Source organism: Physella acuta, unplaced genomic scaffold, assembly GCF_028476545.2.
Source record: "Physella acuta isolate Inbredline_101_S28 unplaced genomic scaffold, ASM2847654v3 ptg000945l, whole genome shotgun sequence".
NCBI lineage: Eukaryota > Metazoa > Mollusca > Gastropoda > Physidae > Physella > Physella acuta.
Window position 1 is genome coordinate 92,501 of NW_026732462.1, and position 16,321 is coordinate 108,821.

Below are 16,321 nucleotides of genomic sequence, written 5' to 3' on the forward strand. Positions count from 1 at the left end.
GTGAAGTATGTATTAAAGTAGATATAAAGTCTAGTGTGGCTAAGAGCAACATAGTCTAGTGTTTAAGTAGTTATCTCTACTGATTTGTTTCTTATCAATAGTAAAAAAAATGGTGAAAAACAACACAGAAACCTAAGTAGAGAAGTGACTGGGTAGTCCATTGAAGACTAACTAAAAGCGGCTAAAGACAAATTTGGATAGAAGACATCAAGAAAGGGACTGGGTTGTCTATTGCAGAATAACAAAAAGCAGCTTAAGACAAAATGAGATGGAAGACATCAAGGAACTGACTGAGTTGTCCATTGGAGAATAACTAAAAGCAGCAGAAGACAAAAAAGATGGCAAAAATGTATGAAAAAGTCAACTATGGTGCCCAATCAAACCTCCTAGGGTTATGGGATAGATACAAAGATAGAAGAAAAAGTTACTGTGAAGATAGAACAGTATATCTAAACAAAATCAAGGCCATGCGTGGTTTGCCCTCGTTATGAGCTAGTGCTCTAAAGACATCGAAATAACACAGAATGTTCATAAAACTAATTCAAGACACCATCAACACAAATAACAAGTTCACATTTTTAACATTACCGTTGCCTGGATGAGGGTCAGCATGAACAAAACCAGAGAGGAAAATTTGGTCAGAAAATGATTTCACAAGTTTCTGGTCCACCTGGAATAAAAGGCAACAACAGATGGTAAAGGTTGCAGTTGCAACAGTACATCACAACAAATTGTATTGACTTGTTAGTTTAGTGTACAACAGTTGCAACAGTACATCACAACAAATTGTATTGACTTGTTAGTTTAGTGTACAACAGTTGCAACAGTACATCACAACAAATTGTATTGACTTGTTAGTTTAGTGTACAACAGTTGCAACAGTACATCACAACAAATTGTATTGACTTGTTAGTTTAGTGTACAACAGTTGCAACAGTACATCACAACAAATTGTATTGACTTGTTAGTTTAGTGTACAACACACAGAAAAGTGCTGCAATTTAATTAGTAAATTCTCTACTATAACACCTGGTCTCATGGTGTGGTTAGACAGTTGCACCAATGACTGCTAAGCCAAAAGTCTCGAGTTCAGATCCTGACTAAAGTCATACAGGACATCCACATAGCTCTACGATGGGTAGCTGAGTAGTTTAGTGAAAGTAAAGGCAGCTTGGTATTGTGCTAGCCACACTATCCCTTCATATGCAAAGGTCACAGAAACAAGTGAATGCTACATCATTTGCCTAATGAATTACCAGGTCCAAAAGAGTAACTTAATACCTGGTCTTGGTTAACATACAATAAATTAAACAAGGGAAAAAAGGAGGGCTGTAGGAATCACCTTGACCAACAAACTACCTCAACTTAGTAAAAAAAATTCCAACATTACTTTACAATGAATTGTCTTACAGGAAAGATAACCCCAGTAAGGCTAAATTTTGATGACTCCAGAGTTATTGGTACTGATATTTGTTAAACCTCAAGAAATGAATATACACTAAGATGATTGTACCTATATACAAGACTTGGAGACATTAAAAACAAATATTACATTAAAATTTCCTGTTGGCTTAGCCATTCTCCTTTTCATGTTCATCATAGAAACTAACTTAATAAACCCGAAAAAGTCTTACCAAATGAGAACAGCTAAATAACAGTGTAAAAATCAATACAGTAGGTAATTAAGAAAAGACAATTTAACAGACAATATTCAGTTATTTACATCTTGTAAGCTGAGCCCATAAGCCTTGATCCCCTCAAGATTGTTGATCTTTACACCATCAATATACTCAGCTGTTAAAACTCTCTGGAACAAGATTGTAAAAATAAACATTTGGGGTTCTAATGATAATGTCTAAATAATTGAAGTATACATTGAAGTATATATATATATACATTAAAATGCAGTTAATAAGATTAAAATTTAATTATGAAAAAAACTCAATAAATGACATTAATTTTAAGACAATGTTTATCATTACAAAAAGTTTTCACATTTCTGTAAGACTATTTATCATAAAAAATGAATTGCTTATCTGTTTTTAAAAATCATCTACGTAATACTTAAAGTATATGATTATGTGAATAATAATTATTATACACAGTTGGCCGATCAACAGTCTGAGAAAAGTTTTACAGAAGTTCTGCTGCATGTTAATAAGCTTTGTTAATATTAAAAATATCAGACTGAAAATTTTAATTCATTTAAATTAATGTTTGCTATAAAAATTTTAAAGTAAAATATTAAAACCATAAACTAAATGTTATCAAATTTGTAAATTTTTAAGACTCACTTTAGTAGTCATATTCCAGTAAACTTTTGGAACGTAAATAAATTTCAAATGTGACAAGTCTCGCTGGCATCGCTCAGCATTCCTTCCTTCATTTTCAAAATCCAGCTCTTGTCTTAGAGTTTCTTTTAGATCCTGAAGTCATTAATTAAAATTAAAATCTACACTATTTATGAGAAAAAAAGTAATAAAAGTAATAAAGTAATAAAAGATTTCATGACAGTTACTAAATAGACATAAATATAAAAAAAAAGAAAAAAAGAAGACATATTTTTTTTTCAAAGTGGTAAGCCTACTGATTATTATTATAAATATTTTGTTACCTGAAGAACCCAAGAAAATGAAAACTTTGGATGCACCCACCCAATAAGTTTTAACAAAATCTCGCAGGTTAAAATGTCACCAGAAAACCTGTCCCTCAAGTCAATGTACTGAACCTGGGGAAACATTAGATCTTCTGAAATATATCATTCCTTGAAAATATTTATTTATTAGTATACAGCCAATAATCCATGAATATGTGTGGAAAATAAGAATAGCAACAGCATTTAACAATGTCACTACAGACAATATTATTTACAAAAAACATTGTTTTCATGCATCTGGTAGGCTTACATAAATATTTTTTAAAAAATAAATTCAATAAGCAATGAAATGTAATTACTGTTTTTCTGTGACAGACCCAAGATTTGCAAGGTTTGATGGTCCAAATAAAAAAAGAAAAACTATAGCAAAGATACTTTTTCTCTAAAAGAAAGTGTTTTTTACTGAAAACTAAAGCTTTTTTTTTTTATTCAAGATACTTAAAGCTACTATCTTCACCTGTCTTTGTACAAACGAGTATATCGACTAAAAATCTAGTACCTTCACTGCCACTTTCCTACCATCAAAAGTTGTTGCTTTGTGTACTTGAGCTAAACTTGCTGCAGCTATAGGCTCTGGCTCAAACTCTGCAAACAGCTCTTCAGGTTTCTTACCAAAATCTTCCATAAATAGCTGCTCAACCTTAGAAAGAAAATACAGCATTTCAATTATTAACAAAAACTTCCATATACCAATGAACTGTTTAACTGTAAATATACGAGCCGACCCGCGGCGTATTATACGCCGCTATTTAGTTTTATTTTCTACTTTTCAGTAATTCATAATTTGTGAATTCAACAGTACCAATGCTGACACAGAAAATATTTGCTTTAAAACACTAAAACCCTCCTTTACCCCCCCCCCCCCCGTGAAAGCAGCCTCCTCTTAGATACCTCCCCTAAGTTTAAAATAGTTTCAAACTAAATTATCTGCCTCTAATAGGCATCACTAAACCCGGCTCTACGATTGTAAACATTTAGCTTGAACCACAGCTCACCAGACCATGTGGGGGTGGTTGCGATATGCCTAGAGAGGAAGAGAGGGGACTGATAGGCGCGCTTACAGCTTGGTGTTTTCTAACGTCTCCAAGAAGAGAATTATATATATAGATTAGTATACTACATATATTGAGATGCTGTAGGGGGACAGTAATATTACAATACAAAATTGTTTAAGAGATTATAAAGTATAAGTTCCTACCTCATGAGGTTTTCTTGTCAGAGCTTTATCTTGGAGCACAACCAATGTGTTAAGGTACTCTTTAGGTAAAATATGATTCATGGAAACTAAACCTGAAAATATTTTTTTTAAATAAATCTTATAATAACGGAGCTTAAGCTAAAAAATATTTCTAATTAAAAAAATTAATTAAAACCGAATTGACTCCAAATATAGAAATTATTTTAAAAAAATAATTAGAAAATACCTTAGAATATTTTTAAAATAATGAATTTACATCAATGGAAGTAAATTTCAACGATAATTCATTTAAACAGAAACATTTCTTAAGACTAATCATTACCTTGACCTAGTTTGATATAGAGACCTCCATTTTTTAAACATCCTACAAGAAGTCTGTCAGCTGCTCGTTGGTGGCAAGTACGCAGTAGCTGTTCATACTGCTCAGAGCCTTCCGCAACATTGTACAAAGTCCATTTATAATCAGCAGAAATTAAAGTTCCTATAATCAGTGACCTAAAGTTTAAATTTAAAAACACTTTCAGTTTTGCTTTGTGAAACAAATTGAGTAACCTAAACTTAAGAATCTTTTGACAAAAAGTAAATACTTTTAAAATCATGATTAACTGTAGTTATTAAAATAAAACTAAAATTTTAATATAAACTTACCGGAAAAAGCGTCGCACACCACCAGAAAACACAATTAACTTTCTCTGCTGTATAGAACTTAAAGATGTATAATAGACAGCACCACCAACTGATGTTAAACCTAAAGCTAACGCCAATATTTTCAATTTTCTCCATTTTGGTTTAGGGGGTATAGGTTTCACTGCACAGAAAAATCTGTTTGCACTGCAATTTAAATCTGGCATTATTTTTCTATATAATAACACAGATGCCTTATTTCTAATGATTTGTGTATAATTTATTGAAAAGTGAACACTTTTTGATGACGATGACAGTTGATTGGCTTGCTTTAGTGCCCCCAAGCACCTGTTACAAACAGTAGACATGACTGTATGTTTCAGAGTTGAGACTGGGGTAACACTAGCTGTGCATATTGAATGTAAATTACCTGTAATAAGAAAAATATAATTTACATCTCAGTCTTAGCTCTAGTGGTTAAGGCTAGTTAAAATGTTTTGAGACATGAATTGTTCAGTGGGAGTGTGTGTGTGTGGGGGGGGGGGGGGTGCTAGGCTAGTTCACTAAGCATTTGACAATAGTCAATATAATATACTAGTATTAGCATTAGGCCCAAATATTTTTATTTTATAATGAGATTGAATAGAGCTGGTGAAAAAAGTGTCATGTCTCTCTTCACTAGGGGAACTAGCCTTTAACTTTTTAACTGGTTTCAGGATCAGGAATCTAACTGCTTATCTTGCAGGCTAGATCTACATCACTGTTAAAGTTAAAGCCATAAAGTAAAGTTATGTAATATGTATTGTTGAGTATGTTGTCCATTAACCTTAAGCCTTAAGCCACGTTAGTAAGTTTTAAGTTAAGTAAGTTACATGCTTAGTTTCAACTAAAGATTAACATTAAACTTTAATTAAACTCAGATTAAACTGTAATCTGAGGTTGCACAGGCATTACATCCAACCTAAGTCAAGTAAACTAAGTATTCTAGATATAGATCTAGATCAAATAGATCTAGATCTAGATTCTAGATCTAGAATATATATTATATAATAATGTATGATATTAGACTAGATTCTATATAGATCTAGACATCTAGATCTAATAATTATATAATGAAATGTTTATGTAAGAAGAACACAGTCACAGGTCAGGTAGCTAGGCCAGGCTAACCTGGCTGGTCTAGCGACTTTGTGAAATCGACGAATTACTGATCATTATAGTACAACTAGTTACTATGGACACTAAGAGATCTACTTGAACCTAGATCTAGGTATTGTTATCAATAATTTTAAAAAGGAGACCCCATCTGGAATCTAGAATCCAGTCATAGAACCAAAATACACAAACCTTCTTGGCGGTTAGCCTCTCCTGCTTGCGATAGCAGTCAACCTCAGTAACGGTAACTCTTGCTCTCAGAGTTAGGGTTGTTACAAGACCAGTTCAGTTAGGCTAAATTTATTACTTAAAATTTGCTATCTAGGCAAGAAATATAGATCTAGATAATCGAGATACATCTCTTGATTTTTAAAATCGAAATGCAATCGCTAAATCCACACGATAATTTTTAAATCAGTATTAGGCTTAGGGACATGAGCAGAGAAATATTATAATTATAGATAGACTAGTCCTAGATCTGTTGTCTTTTCGGTTGTTTTTTTACGGTAACTTTATGTATTGATCTGGCAACCTGTCTTTGGTAGCAGGAAGAGTTTGCGAACTTAATACTTCTACTAGATCTAGAGATCTAGATCTAGACTAGATCAAGTTTTTGATAGATCTAGAATCTAGATTTGTTTAGATCTAGACTAGATCTAGAATCTAGATCTGTAGAATTAGATATAGTCTTCTAGAATTTTAGATCTTGGTACTAGTAAAGTCTAGTAATAGATCTAGATCTAAGTATTTTCAAATTAAACTTTTTGAAGTTCGAAGTAAAACATTTTTTTAATTTTTACTTTAAAATTAATACTTTGTCATTTGCATTTTTGATTTTGGTCTGGTAAATTTAAAGTAAATTATCTTGTTTGTTACTGTTTTTACTAGACTAGTGATGAGTGTTGTACTCTACAAGGTAGATCTAGAATCTAGTCTTTCTTCTAAATTATGTGGACTGTACTGTAGAAGATTTAGATTTTTAAAAGGCCTACTGCCCTACTAGACTCTATTAACTAACAACTAACACAGTCTCTACTCTAAATATTTCAGAAATATTTCTAATCTACCCAAATAGGCCTAATTACTAGTTAGTATTACTATTAACTACTAATAATTAGGCCTTATAGTTAGCCTATTTAATTTAATACTTTGGATGATATTTCATGTCGTCCCTTTGAATCCTGATCAGAACGTTCCCGTTGCATTGAGTTAAATATAAGTTCAAAACAATCAAATAAACAATCTCCTTTCAGTCGGTTAGGCCTAATTGTTTTTATTGATATGCTTAATTACAAATGTATTAATTTGACTACATTTCTATTTAATTCAGGTATATTGACTGTTAATATCTCAAAATGGATGAATACAAATGCGGGAAATGTTTCACCATCTTCAGTAACATTCAGCTGTTCTTAAGTCACAAAATCAAAGGTGAGTTTGCTAAAATCAAATTTTTTTCAGTATTTAATATTGCTCGCTAACCAGGGGGCGTGGCTAGTTGCTAGCACTAAGGCGTCAACACTGGATGCATAAGTTTAGATGATTTTTCATCTTAGTTCCATTGAATTACAGAATTACTGTTTGAAATGTTTACCACAAGCAAAATGGCAGGGTTTTCAGGTATGAAAATAAACTAAAGATGACAGGGCTATCTATCTGAAAATCTATCACTATTAAAGTTCTTGTTTTAATTATGTTATGTCTGAAACAGGTAAACAATAGACTGTGAAATCCAGTTAGAATATTAACATTAACAATATTATAAATACGCACAACATGTATGATTCTGGATGTTACGAGATATTTAAACAATAAGTAATATAAAAAAATGTCTGCAATTCTGTAAAGATTAAAAATACAGTTGTAAATAATAAATGAATACTCTGCTTACAGAGCAGCACAGTTTTGTAATGATCTAAAGTTGGCTGCATGACATGGGTTAGGAAAGTGTTTTTTAGGGTTGTGGAAATAGGAAAAAAATTGAAATATGCCCTGTTGCTGAGAAAAGTTACATTTTAATGTGTTTTGTTGAAAAAGTTCCATAGTTGTAATGCTGATCACAGATTCATGTATTTTCTAGATTAGTTCATGTCATGTAAACTGTATACAATCAACATAGTTATCCTTCAGCATATTTCTACTTTTCAGGTTATATAATAATGTTCTGTACTGCTGGCTGATTTAGAATTACTGTAACATATTGTTCTATTGGTAGCAATTTAAAAAATCAATGAAAGCATTTAAAACTACGTAACTAATTAAGAAAAGTGTAAATTGAAATAATTTAAGATTGAAAATCAAAAACCTCTTTTAAATCTTCAATTTTTTTTTCAGAATGTGACAGTTTGATTGGATGTCTACTATGCTCAACAGAAAAACAGTTTCCAAGCAAAAACCATTTAGTCCTTCACCTTCTTCAAGAACACACTGTACATTTAGAAATAGGTGACACGGAAACCAAACAAATGGTAGGGTGACAATTGTTATCTTATAAGTAAAGGGAGGCTATTTCTGTTGAGAAAAGGGAAACTATTTGACAAGGGTTTACTTTTTGGTGGGTCGGTTTACAGTTCTGTGCAAATTTTTGTTTATGGGATAAATTATCAATCCAAAAAATCTTAGTTGCAATCAAAAACCGTTTTTAAATCTTTTTAAGTAAACACGTTAAACAGTTTAAATATTAACATAAAGCACTTATTAAACTATTTTTATGTGTATACATTAAGAATGATAATATTTATTTAAATTGCTACAGACTAATTTAGCATCAGAGAAATCCTCCCTGAATGGAGACCCAGGAAATGAAATATTTTTAACATCACCCAATGACAATCCCTTGGTTGAAAATGATGGTTTGGCAAAACTTGATGAATCTTCTGCTAACCAACTTTGTCCTGATGACTACAAGCCCATGATGGATAAAGTATTGGCCATGCCATACACTATTATCAGCAACCAGAAGGAAAATGATCCAAAAAGGGCAGAAAATATAGTTTTTTCCTCTTTTGGCAATACATGCACTTACACAACCGCCAGTGTGATTAACCCCCGTACAGATACTGTATATTCAGCTCTAAATGGCAAACCTCTGCTGTCACCTCTCAGTATTGGCGACATGGCCCCAGGATACAACACTGAACACTTGAAATCAATCCGGCCGAACCCTTTGTCTGGTGGCTCAGTCGGGCTATTGCAGTCCGCTGGATCAACCACCACCATTTTGTTGCCTTTGCCACTTGACCTTAACGCCACACGAAGCTTTTGCGAGGCTCTGAACCTAAATTTAGGGGTGACTCAGCCAAACCACTTCAGTCCTCAGCACAACTCGGCTGATTTGACAAAGCAAGAAATTCATGCGCAGAAAGCATTAGACAGCAGTGTGATGTTGAAAAGAGAGGACATTCACTCAGAGAGCCAGGAAGATGCCACCAAGTTATCGCCTAGTTTTATTATTGTAGGACCCAAACCAAACTCCGTTGTTCCAATTTTATCAAACACAAAAATATCCCCACACCCTAAACCCACTCACACACCTTTAAGTCCTTCAATAACAGCAGAGGAAGAACTGGACATTGGTGCATTAGATTTCTATTTTCTTTTAGGGAATATCAGCATTAAAGGAAATTCCCTAACATACGAGCGTACAGAATTTAGATGTTTGCACTGTAGTTTTTCAACTGCCTGGCACCCATCTCTTGTGAAGCATATGAAAACCACTCATAAAGATATTCTAGAAATACATGCCATGCTAGAGATTCGAAACAAAGATTCCTTTAGCGGTATCAGACAGGACAATGGGGATTGTAAGTGGAAAGATTTCCAAGTGATTAAAATGTCTCAGTATGTTGTTGGCAATCAGAAGTTGAAACTACCTCGGAAGAGGATTAGAAAACCTGAGCGCCAAGACGCCCCAGGAAAATACCATTGCCCCACATGCCACAAAGTATTCAGTAGACTCCGGTACATGCGCCGGCACCTGGCAACGCACAGAACAGAGCGGACCCACCTCTGCGACAACTGTGGCAAATCCTTCAAGACCAAGGCCATCCTTGTCTCTCACCGCCGCAGTCACAAGTCTAAAAACTACCACTGCCCACAGTGCAGTTTTGTCTCTAATAGTAGTGCCGCCATACACCTCCACCGCCAGCTCCATCCTAACGGCTCAGTCATCTGTGAAATCTGTGGCAATGCGTACATCGACAGATCCACATTGAACAAGCATATGAAAGTCCATGACTACAACCGCCCCTTCCCGTGTACACACCCTGGCTGTACATGGAGATTTAAAACAGACGTCATGAGGAAAGCGCACGTCCGCAGCCACACCACAGTTGGCAAATTCTCCTGCCCACAGTGTGGGTACAACTTTCGCCAGAAGCATCACTTGCAGCGACACGTTGCAAGAATTCACAACGGTCAGCCAGTCAAACAGACCCTCCCACTTTTATCGCCCGCACTCAACCTCAATTTACCCTCGACTCAGACAGCATCAGCCTTTACCTCGCAAGCAATAACCATCGGTCATGAGATACTATTGACTTCAACCACCGATCACGATTTGTTAAAATCAACTCCCAACACACAAGACCTCCTGTCTCCTACCAGCGGGGTTCACCCTGACATTTACTCGGCATCCACCAGCCAACTCCTCTGCGCCATTTCAGAGACCCCATTCAGTTCAAACTTGGGTGACCAGGACCACTCCATGATAGAGGTTCTGGTTGCTAACAAACATGACGACCTGAGTCTGGAGTCTGATAAACCTGCAAGCCTGGAGCTACCCTCAGGTAACCTTAGCAACCTGGAATACATCACAGACACAGGTGAAGTGGTTCAACTGGTCAGGCCTGGTCAGACTTACATGGGCAGAGACCAGCATGGGAACCTGGTCCAGTATAAAATAGCGGATATTCAAGATCAAGACGAGGCCTCACATCCTATTTACTTCATTGGTGTGGATGGGACAGTAGTTGGTTCAACCACTGGCCAAGAGCAAGCCTTAATGGTCAATACCAATGGCTGACAAGAAGAGAAGTCATTGCTGTTTGATTTCATGTCTTGTTGGTGATAACATGTGTAAACATTGTTAATTAAATACTGGATTTTTGTTGGTGCATTTTGTTAAAAATGTTTATTATATATTTTAAATGAAAAGTAAACATTCATCAGCTTTTAAAGATTTTTGTTTTCATTTGACTTGCAACTCGTACCCATTGTATGATTCTGATAAAGAGTAATGTGTTTCTTACTTAATCATGTCACATTCACCAGGGTTTGAAATAGACATGTATTTTGAGGAAGGGAAATGTGAGGTTTATACAATTTCTTCATGTTTGATCATTAATACTAATAGTTTCGCTGTCTCTCTATGTATCTATCTATCTGTCTGACAAGAACGCTCTAGAGAAAACACAAGGAAATTAAAAACATGCATAGTGAAACTATGAAAATACAGCGAAACTATTATTATAGATGACGTCATTGAGCATATAGAAGAAAATATTATCAAGCCGGAGAGTGTACACAGTAATATGACGTCATTGATTATCGAGTAAACATTGAATAAAAACCCAATTTTGTCTAATCTCAGTGGTTTCATTCATACAATTCTTCGGGTAGGGGCGAAGCCCCACCCCCGCGTAACAACGTCTGAGCCCCCCCCCCCTCCCTAACTCAAAAGAAATTTCTTCATCGATACTCTATAATAAAATTACCGCCTAATTAATGTGTCTAATCTAAAAAGTGGTTTTCTTGCAATTTCTTTAATGCAATTCTTCGGGTAGTGGCTAAGCGCGACACCAGTGTTTCTTTCAGACTTTTTCCTCCCCGGAGAGGGGTGGGGGTACTTGAAATTTTCAGAGGCGGGGATAGAATTTTCGGGGAGGGGGCGGACACTGGAAAAAGTATATAATTATATTTCGTTGAATGGGACGGTAGACATGTTTTTTTTTGGGGGGTGGGGGGTGTTGGTGTGGATTGTAGGAAAAAAAGTCACAGGAAAAAAAAACACAGGAAAAAAAAACACAGAAAAAAAGTCACAGGAAAAAAAGTCACAGGAAAAAAAGTCACAGGAAAAAAAGTCACAAATATATATTTGCATGATATTTGTCAATACTTTTATGTATTAAATATTTAGATAGTGCAAATTAACTTAGGATTAATTAAATGTTATGTAATGTGTGTAGGCTGTATACGCATAGGAATTTTTATAATTCATCTAAAAATATTTATTATGAAGTATGTAGATTGTAATTATTTTAAACTTAAGATTAGTAGCATTTAATAGAATGCTCCAAAGTCCACGTTTTTCATCGTGTTTTTTTTTTAAATACCAATATTAAATTACCGTGAAATGGTAAGTTCGTCTGACTTGCTGCCCTCAACTCATGGCAACAATAGTTATGTTTAGTTCAACCACCTTTACTGCCCACATTTATCACGCTCATTACATAACAAAACTTAGGATCAAAACAGAAAGCCGACAAGGTTCAAAGGCTGTCATTGACGCATAACGTCAACAACACAAAATATGTTCGGACAATGCCTACTGAGGAGAGGCCGACCAGAGAATAGCCTACGGCAAAATGTGACTAAATTTCTTTTATAATTAACTTTTCTACCGCGTATCTAACTAAATACGTAACAAAAGTTGAGATTGTTGTGTTAATTATCTTAGAGTATTTTTACAATTGTTATAAATCATAATGCTTTTAACGTCTATAAATAATTTATGCTATAAAAAAATACAACCCACAACAATAAACATACAAAATTTTACAATTCTTAACAAATTAATAAAAAAAATTCTAAAAAGATTTTTGTGACTTTTTTTCTGTGACTTTATTTCTGTGACTTTTTTTCCGATAAAATTTTACCACTGTGACTTTTTTTCTGTGACTTTTTTTCCTAGCAAAAACTGTGACTTTTTTTCTGTGTTTTTTTTTCCTGTGACTTTTTTTCCGTTTACCGTTGGTGTGTGGGGGGTGAGGGTGAGGGTGGGGAGTGTTGGTGTGTGGGGGGGTGTGTGTGGGGGATGGGGTGGTTTTAGTTTAGAGAAAATAGATAGCACTATCAACCTAGCGCCCGGTGTATCCTTCCTCAACGGGCCATTTTTCTCGTAATAAAAATAATTATGTAACAGCACAACAAATGACATTAAGAACATTTCTATTTAGGTATATTTTTTAAATTCTATGATATAATGAAGACCAATAATCATAAGTTTAGTTTTGCTATTTGCTTATGGTTCTATTTCTAATTAGTCATTTGATTATAAAATATGATGGGGATAGTCCGCATGTAGGGAAAAAAAATATAATACTACTTCCATTTGCCTTCAGCTTATTGTCTCTTAAAAAGATGGTTTCACTTTCCCCATGAATACATTGATATACACCAGAGCCAATTTGGTGTTGTTGCTTTCTAAATCTATACTTGTACTATGTGAACTTTTTAAAGAACTAAAACTGTATTGGTACCGATCCAGAAAAGCATTAACAGGTAATATAGTACCGGTATTAAAGAATTATAGCAAAAACTAAAATGTCATGAATTTTACAATGGCTTGATGTTATTACTAATATTAGTGACAACCAAGAACAAAAAACATTATACCATTACATATTCTTTAATTGCGTGTAATTACAGATTAACAACAACAAACCATAGTGGTGAAAAAAATTATTTCACCTGAAGTATTCAAACATTTGTAACCTTATTTCACCACTGTTAGAAAAAGCACTAACTCTCAATGTTGATTTTCAATAGTAAAATCCGTATAAAAATGGACAAATTGGAGATTTTGATGCAGTGTGTCTCTATATTTAAATTTTAATCCCAAGGATTATGGCAAATGAAAAAAACACCAATCATCTATGAGAAGGGGGCATTATTTTTAAAAGAGTATTTTAGATCTTTAACTACAGATGTATGAATTAATATTACCAAATTCACATTAAGGCTTTCCTACACATTCTCCACATGTATATGGTTATTTTTCAAAAGATCCAGAAGTGAAAAATGGCTCTTAAATTTTTAAAATTTACTTTACGAGCTAAGTTTTTAGGGTTCTGCCTTGTGAATCAAACACCAGTTAACCACTTAGTATCAATCCAGACAAGAATCTTTCCTGTGATCACTTAGACCCCGAAGATCCTGGTGGAGGTGGTGGTCCCATTTTGCCTGCTTCTTTCTTAACTTTTAAGAAGGAGCCAGTGGTTGAAAAGTATTTTTGTGTTGTCTGTTGAACTTTGGTCTCGGCTGCATGTGGGTTGAAAATCTCCAAGTTCTTCAAGGGTGTGAATGCAACACTGGATGCTGTACCTTCCACCTGTAGAAAAAAAAAAGATTTACCTAAGAATTGAATTGTTGTTGCTGCTACTAGGAAAACTAAATATATATTTCCACAAGCTGAAATGCATCCCATAGGTCTGTGGGGAATCCAAACCAATCTAATTAACTCCAACACATCTACATGTATAAAGTCTGACTAAAAACAAAATTATGAGAATCTTAACTTTAACTTAGCTATATGGATGTTTTAAATAAGCCCTAAAAAAAGATTATTTCATGATCATTCACATTGTTAAGAAGAAAAAAAAACACCCCACCTTAATTAAAAAGAGTAAAAAATGCAAGAACCACAGTAGTAAACGAGGGTGTTAGAAAATGTCCTTTTAAAAAATACTGTACCGTCTTTTTAACTGTAGTACTTCCACCCCATGTTTGATTTTGCTTGCTCAATTTCTGCTGTAATGTCTTGGAGATTCTAGCTTTTGTCTTTGCATCCACAGGTGCTCCTCTGATTTTACCAGAGTTTGATTTCCCCATTGTTCCCATTGAGAAACCAAGGTCATCCTGATAGGCATCATCCTCTATCTGACCAAAGTTCATTCTGTTGGCTTGCTTTCTCAACTCTGTCAGACCTAATCTCTCCTGAAAACAAAATTACAATAATTAAGTTGATATCAATTAATGTTAAAGATCAGACACACTAAATAATGACTAATGATTATTAATATAAACTGAATGAGGAGAAGATAACAGGAAATTTTTTTAGATAAAATTAGATACATGTTGTGAAAAACGTCATGTGTTTAACAAATTTATGATACAGAACTTATGAACCTATTGCATCTACAACATATAACAAACCTTCATTTTTCTTGCTCGTCTACCACCACGCTTTTTCTTAGACTGTTCAATGGGAGCAGGAAGAGGTTTTGAAAATTTGACAGGAGGAGGCTCTGTCATCTTGTCCATTTTAGTATCAAGTTCAGCTCTAAATCTGTCACCTGCTGCTCCGTCAACGCTTTCATGAAAACTGTCCACTCTTGCAGCTAATGTACATTTAGCCGCAATCGCCCTAGCGGATTTTCTTCTCATTTCTGGTGGCATTTTCTGAACAAGGTCACTGTAATAGATGAAACCAGTGTGTGGTAGAATGTTTGTGCTAGAGAAACCAGCAAGTGTCTTTTTCTGACTCCCTAACAGCATGACATTACAGGCTGGCATCTTGGAAAGATTAGTAAGCCCACCAGCTGTTCCCATCAGTTTAGCAGCTATTGATGCGCCCACAATTATAGACAAATTAGGGGCAATAAATGTCATTCTTGACTCAACATATTCAAATATTTTTGTTTTACTTTTGTTTAATTCAATAGCCATGTCACAGCTTTCCATTACAGATGCTAAATCCTTCTCTGATAACTCGGTTCCTTGTGTTGTGGATGCGGTAACACTTACCACCATTATTGTGGCTGGAGTTAAAATATCTTGAAGAATTTCATTATTCTTTGATCGTTCAAGAATGTTGTTTCCAAGTTCTTTCACTGTACAGATATATTCAAGAGGCATTGGTACTAATGATTCTAATTCTGGAAATCGTTTGGAATAAATATCTTTCGCAAACTGGTGAATAACATTGATCTCATTGTCAATTTCAACTGTCATGTTATTGGCATCAACAATCAGCTTGTATTCAGGGTCAACCTCTACTGGTCCAGCTATTGCACTTCTTTTTGGCTTGGCTGAGTACTCTTCTATGTCTTGAAGAATTTTTGCTAGTTCTTTACTATCTTTCAGTTTTGCAACACTACGAACATTGGAACCAGCGACTTGGCGATCGCTGTACATGCCGATATCATCAACAACGTCGTTAATTGATTCCTCATCATCTTCGTCGATAGTTTCTAATTCTTCACCTCCCTCTTCTAAATCGGCTAAAAGCTCATCAGCTAGAGACATTGTTATGCTTTGTTTTTAATTAGATTAAAATCATAAACGTATCCATTAAAATCATGCAGTGATAATCATAACACAGTCGCAACTTGGTCGTAAGTGCTGTAATGATCGGTCTAAACACCGAATACCAAAAATATCTAGATCTAGATCTAGATTCTAAGAAGAAAACTCAAAATCATTCAAGAATAATGAATATGCATACAATCAACATCAAACTCAAACACAAATAAACTGAACACTTGCATTTAAGTTTTGAAATAAGTTTTTACCGCATTATAAACTAAATTATAAATGGTTTACTCTGATGGCAAACATACTTTGTTTTTATTTTCAAGATGCCAGTTTTACTTCAAATTGACAGCAATCGTTTCATTAGATTATTTCACCTCAATGCTGAGTTTATTTCAGGTACCTCTCCCGGCAGAGGTGTCGCGAGGCGGGGTCAG

At 34.6% G+C, this 16,321-nt stretch overlaps 3 protein-coding genes across 5 annotated transcripts in view; 1 reads left to right on the forward strand and 2 right to left on the reverse strand.

Annotated features, from left to right (window-relative positions):
* LOC131953746 (putative aarF domain-containing protein kinase 5) overlaps positions 1-5,911 on the reverse strand; it is a 10,886-nt gene extending 4,975 nt beyond the window's left edge. For both annotated transcript variants that reach the window (XM_059317098.1, XM_059317096.1), the window contains exons 1-9: positions 5,826-5,911; positions 4,503-4,908; positions 4,177-4,349; positions 3,855-3,946; positions 3,156-3,296; positions 2,615-2,728; positions 2,295-2,426; positions 1,724-1,807; positions 589-670 (exon numbers count right to left, since the gene is read on the reverse strand). In XM_059317098.1, coding sequence (XP_059173081.1) covers positions 589-670; positions 1,724-1,807; positions 2,295-2,426; positions 2,615-2,728; positions 3,156-3,296; positions 3,855-3,946; positions 4,177-4,349; positions 4,503-4,846 — 1,162 coding nt within the window. In that variant the 5' untranslated portion in view covers positions 4,847-4,908; positions 5,826-5,911. The remainder of the gene's footprint in view (positions 1-588; positions 671-1,723; positions 1,808-2,294; positions 2,427-2,614; positions 2,729-3,155; positions 3,297-3,854; positions 3,947-4,176; positions 4,350-4,502; positions 4,909-5,825) is intronic.
* Positions 5,912-6,168: 257 nt separating this feature from the next.
* Positions 6,169-10,828, forward strand: LOC131953751 (uncharacterized). Of its 2 annotated transcripts, none has more exons than XM_059317102.1 (4): positions 6,169-6,409; positions 6,964-7,064; positions 7,968-8,101; positions 8,389-10,828. In XM_059317102.1, the coding sequence occupies exons 2-4, from the start codon at positions 6,989-6,991 to the stop codon at positions 10,654-10,656; spliced, it is 2,478 nt and encodes an 825-aa protein (XP_059173085.1). In that variant the 5' UTR covers positions 6,169-6,409; positions 6,964-6,988; the 3' UTR covers positions 10,657-10,828. The 2 variants fall into 2 exon arrangements, with proteins under 2 accessions (XP_059173085.1, XP_059173086.1); XM_059317103.1 differs by lacking the exon at positions 6,169-6,409 and adding an exon at positions 6,434-6,549.
* Positions 10,829-12,803: 1,975 nt separating this feature from the next.
* On the reverse strand, positions 12,804-15,984 carry LOC131953752 (U4/U6 small nuclear ribonucleoprotein Prp31). Its single transcript, XM_059317104.1, has 3 exons — positions 14,787-15,984; positions 14,325-14,567; positions 12,804-13,962 (listed from the first exon to the last, which is right to left on the reverse strand). Exons 1-3 carry the CDS (start codon positions 15,876-15,878, stop codon positions 13,768-13,770), a joined length of 1,530 nt encoding a protein of 509 aa, XP_059173087.1. The 5' UTR covers positions 15,879-15,984; the 3' UTR covers positions 12,804-13,767.
* Positions 15,985-16,321: the final 337 nt, after the last annotated feature.

What these genes read in the sequence shown, in the direction of transcription:
- LOC131953751 (XM_059317102.1), top strand. Translation starts at nt 6,989, where the DNA reads ATGGATGAATACAAATGCGGGAAATGTTTCACCATCTTCAGTAACATT. An exon ending in CTTAAGTCACAAAATCAAAG is followed by an intron (nt 7,065 to 7,967) that starts GTGAGTTTGCTA and finishes TTTTTTTTTCAG; the next exon opens with AATGTGACAGTTTGATTGGA. An exon ending in ACACGGAAACCAAACAAATG is followed by an intron (nt 8,102 to 8,388) that starts GTAGGGTGACAA and finishes AAATTGCTACAG; the next exon opens with ACTAATTTAGCATCAGAGAA.
- LOC131953752 (XM_059317104.1), bottom strand. Translation starts at nt 15,878, where the DNA reads ATGTCTCTAGCTGATGAGCTTTTAGCCGATTTAGAAGAGGGAGGTGAA. An exon ending in GACGAGCAAGAAAAATGAAG is followed by an intron (nt 14,568 to 14,786) that starts GTTTGTTATATG and finishes TTTTGTTTTCAG; the next exon opens with GAGAGATTAGGTCTGACAGA. An exon ending in GTACTACAGTTAAAAAGACG is followed by an intron (nt 13,963 to 14,324) that starts GTACAGTATTTT and finishes TTTTTTCTACAG; the next exon opens with GTGGAAGGTACAGCATCCAG.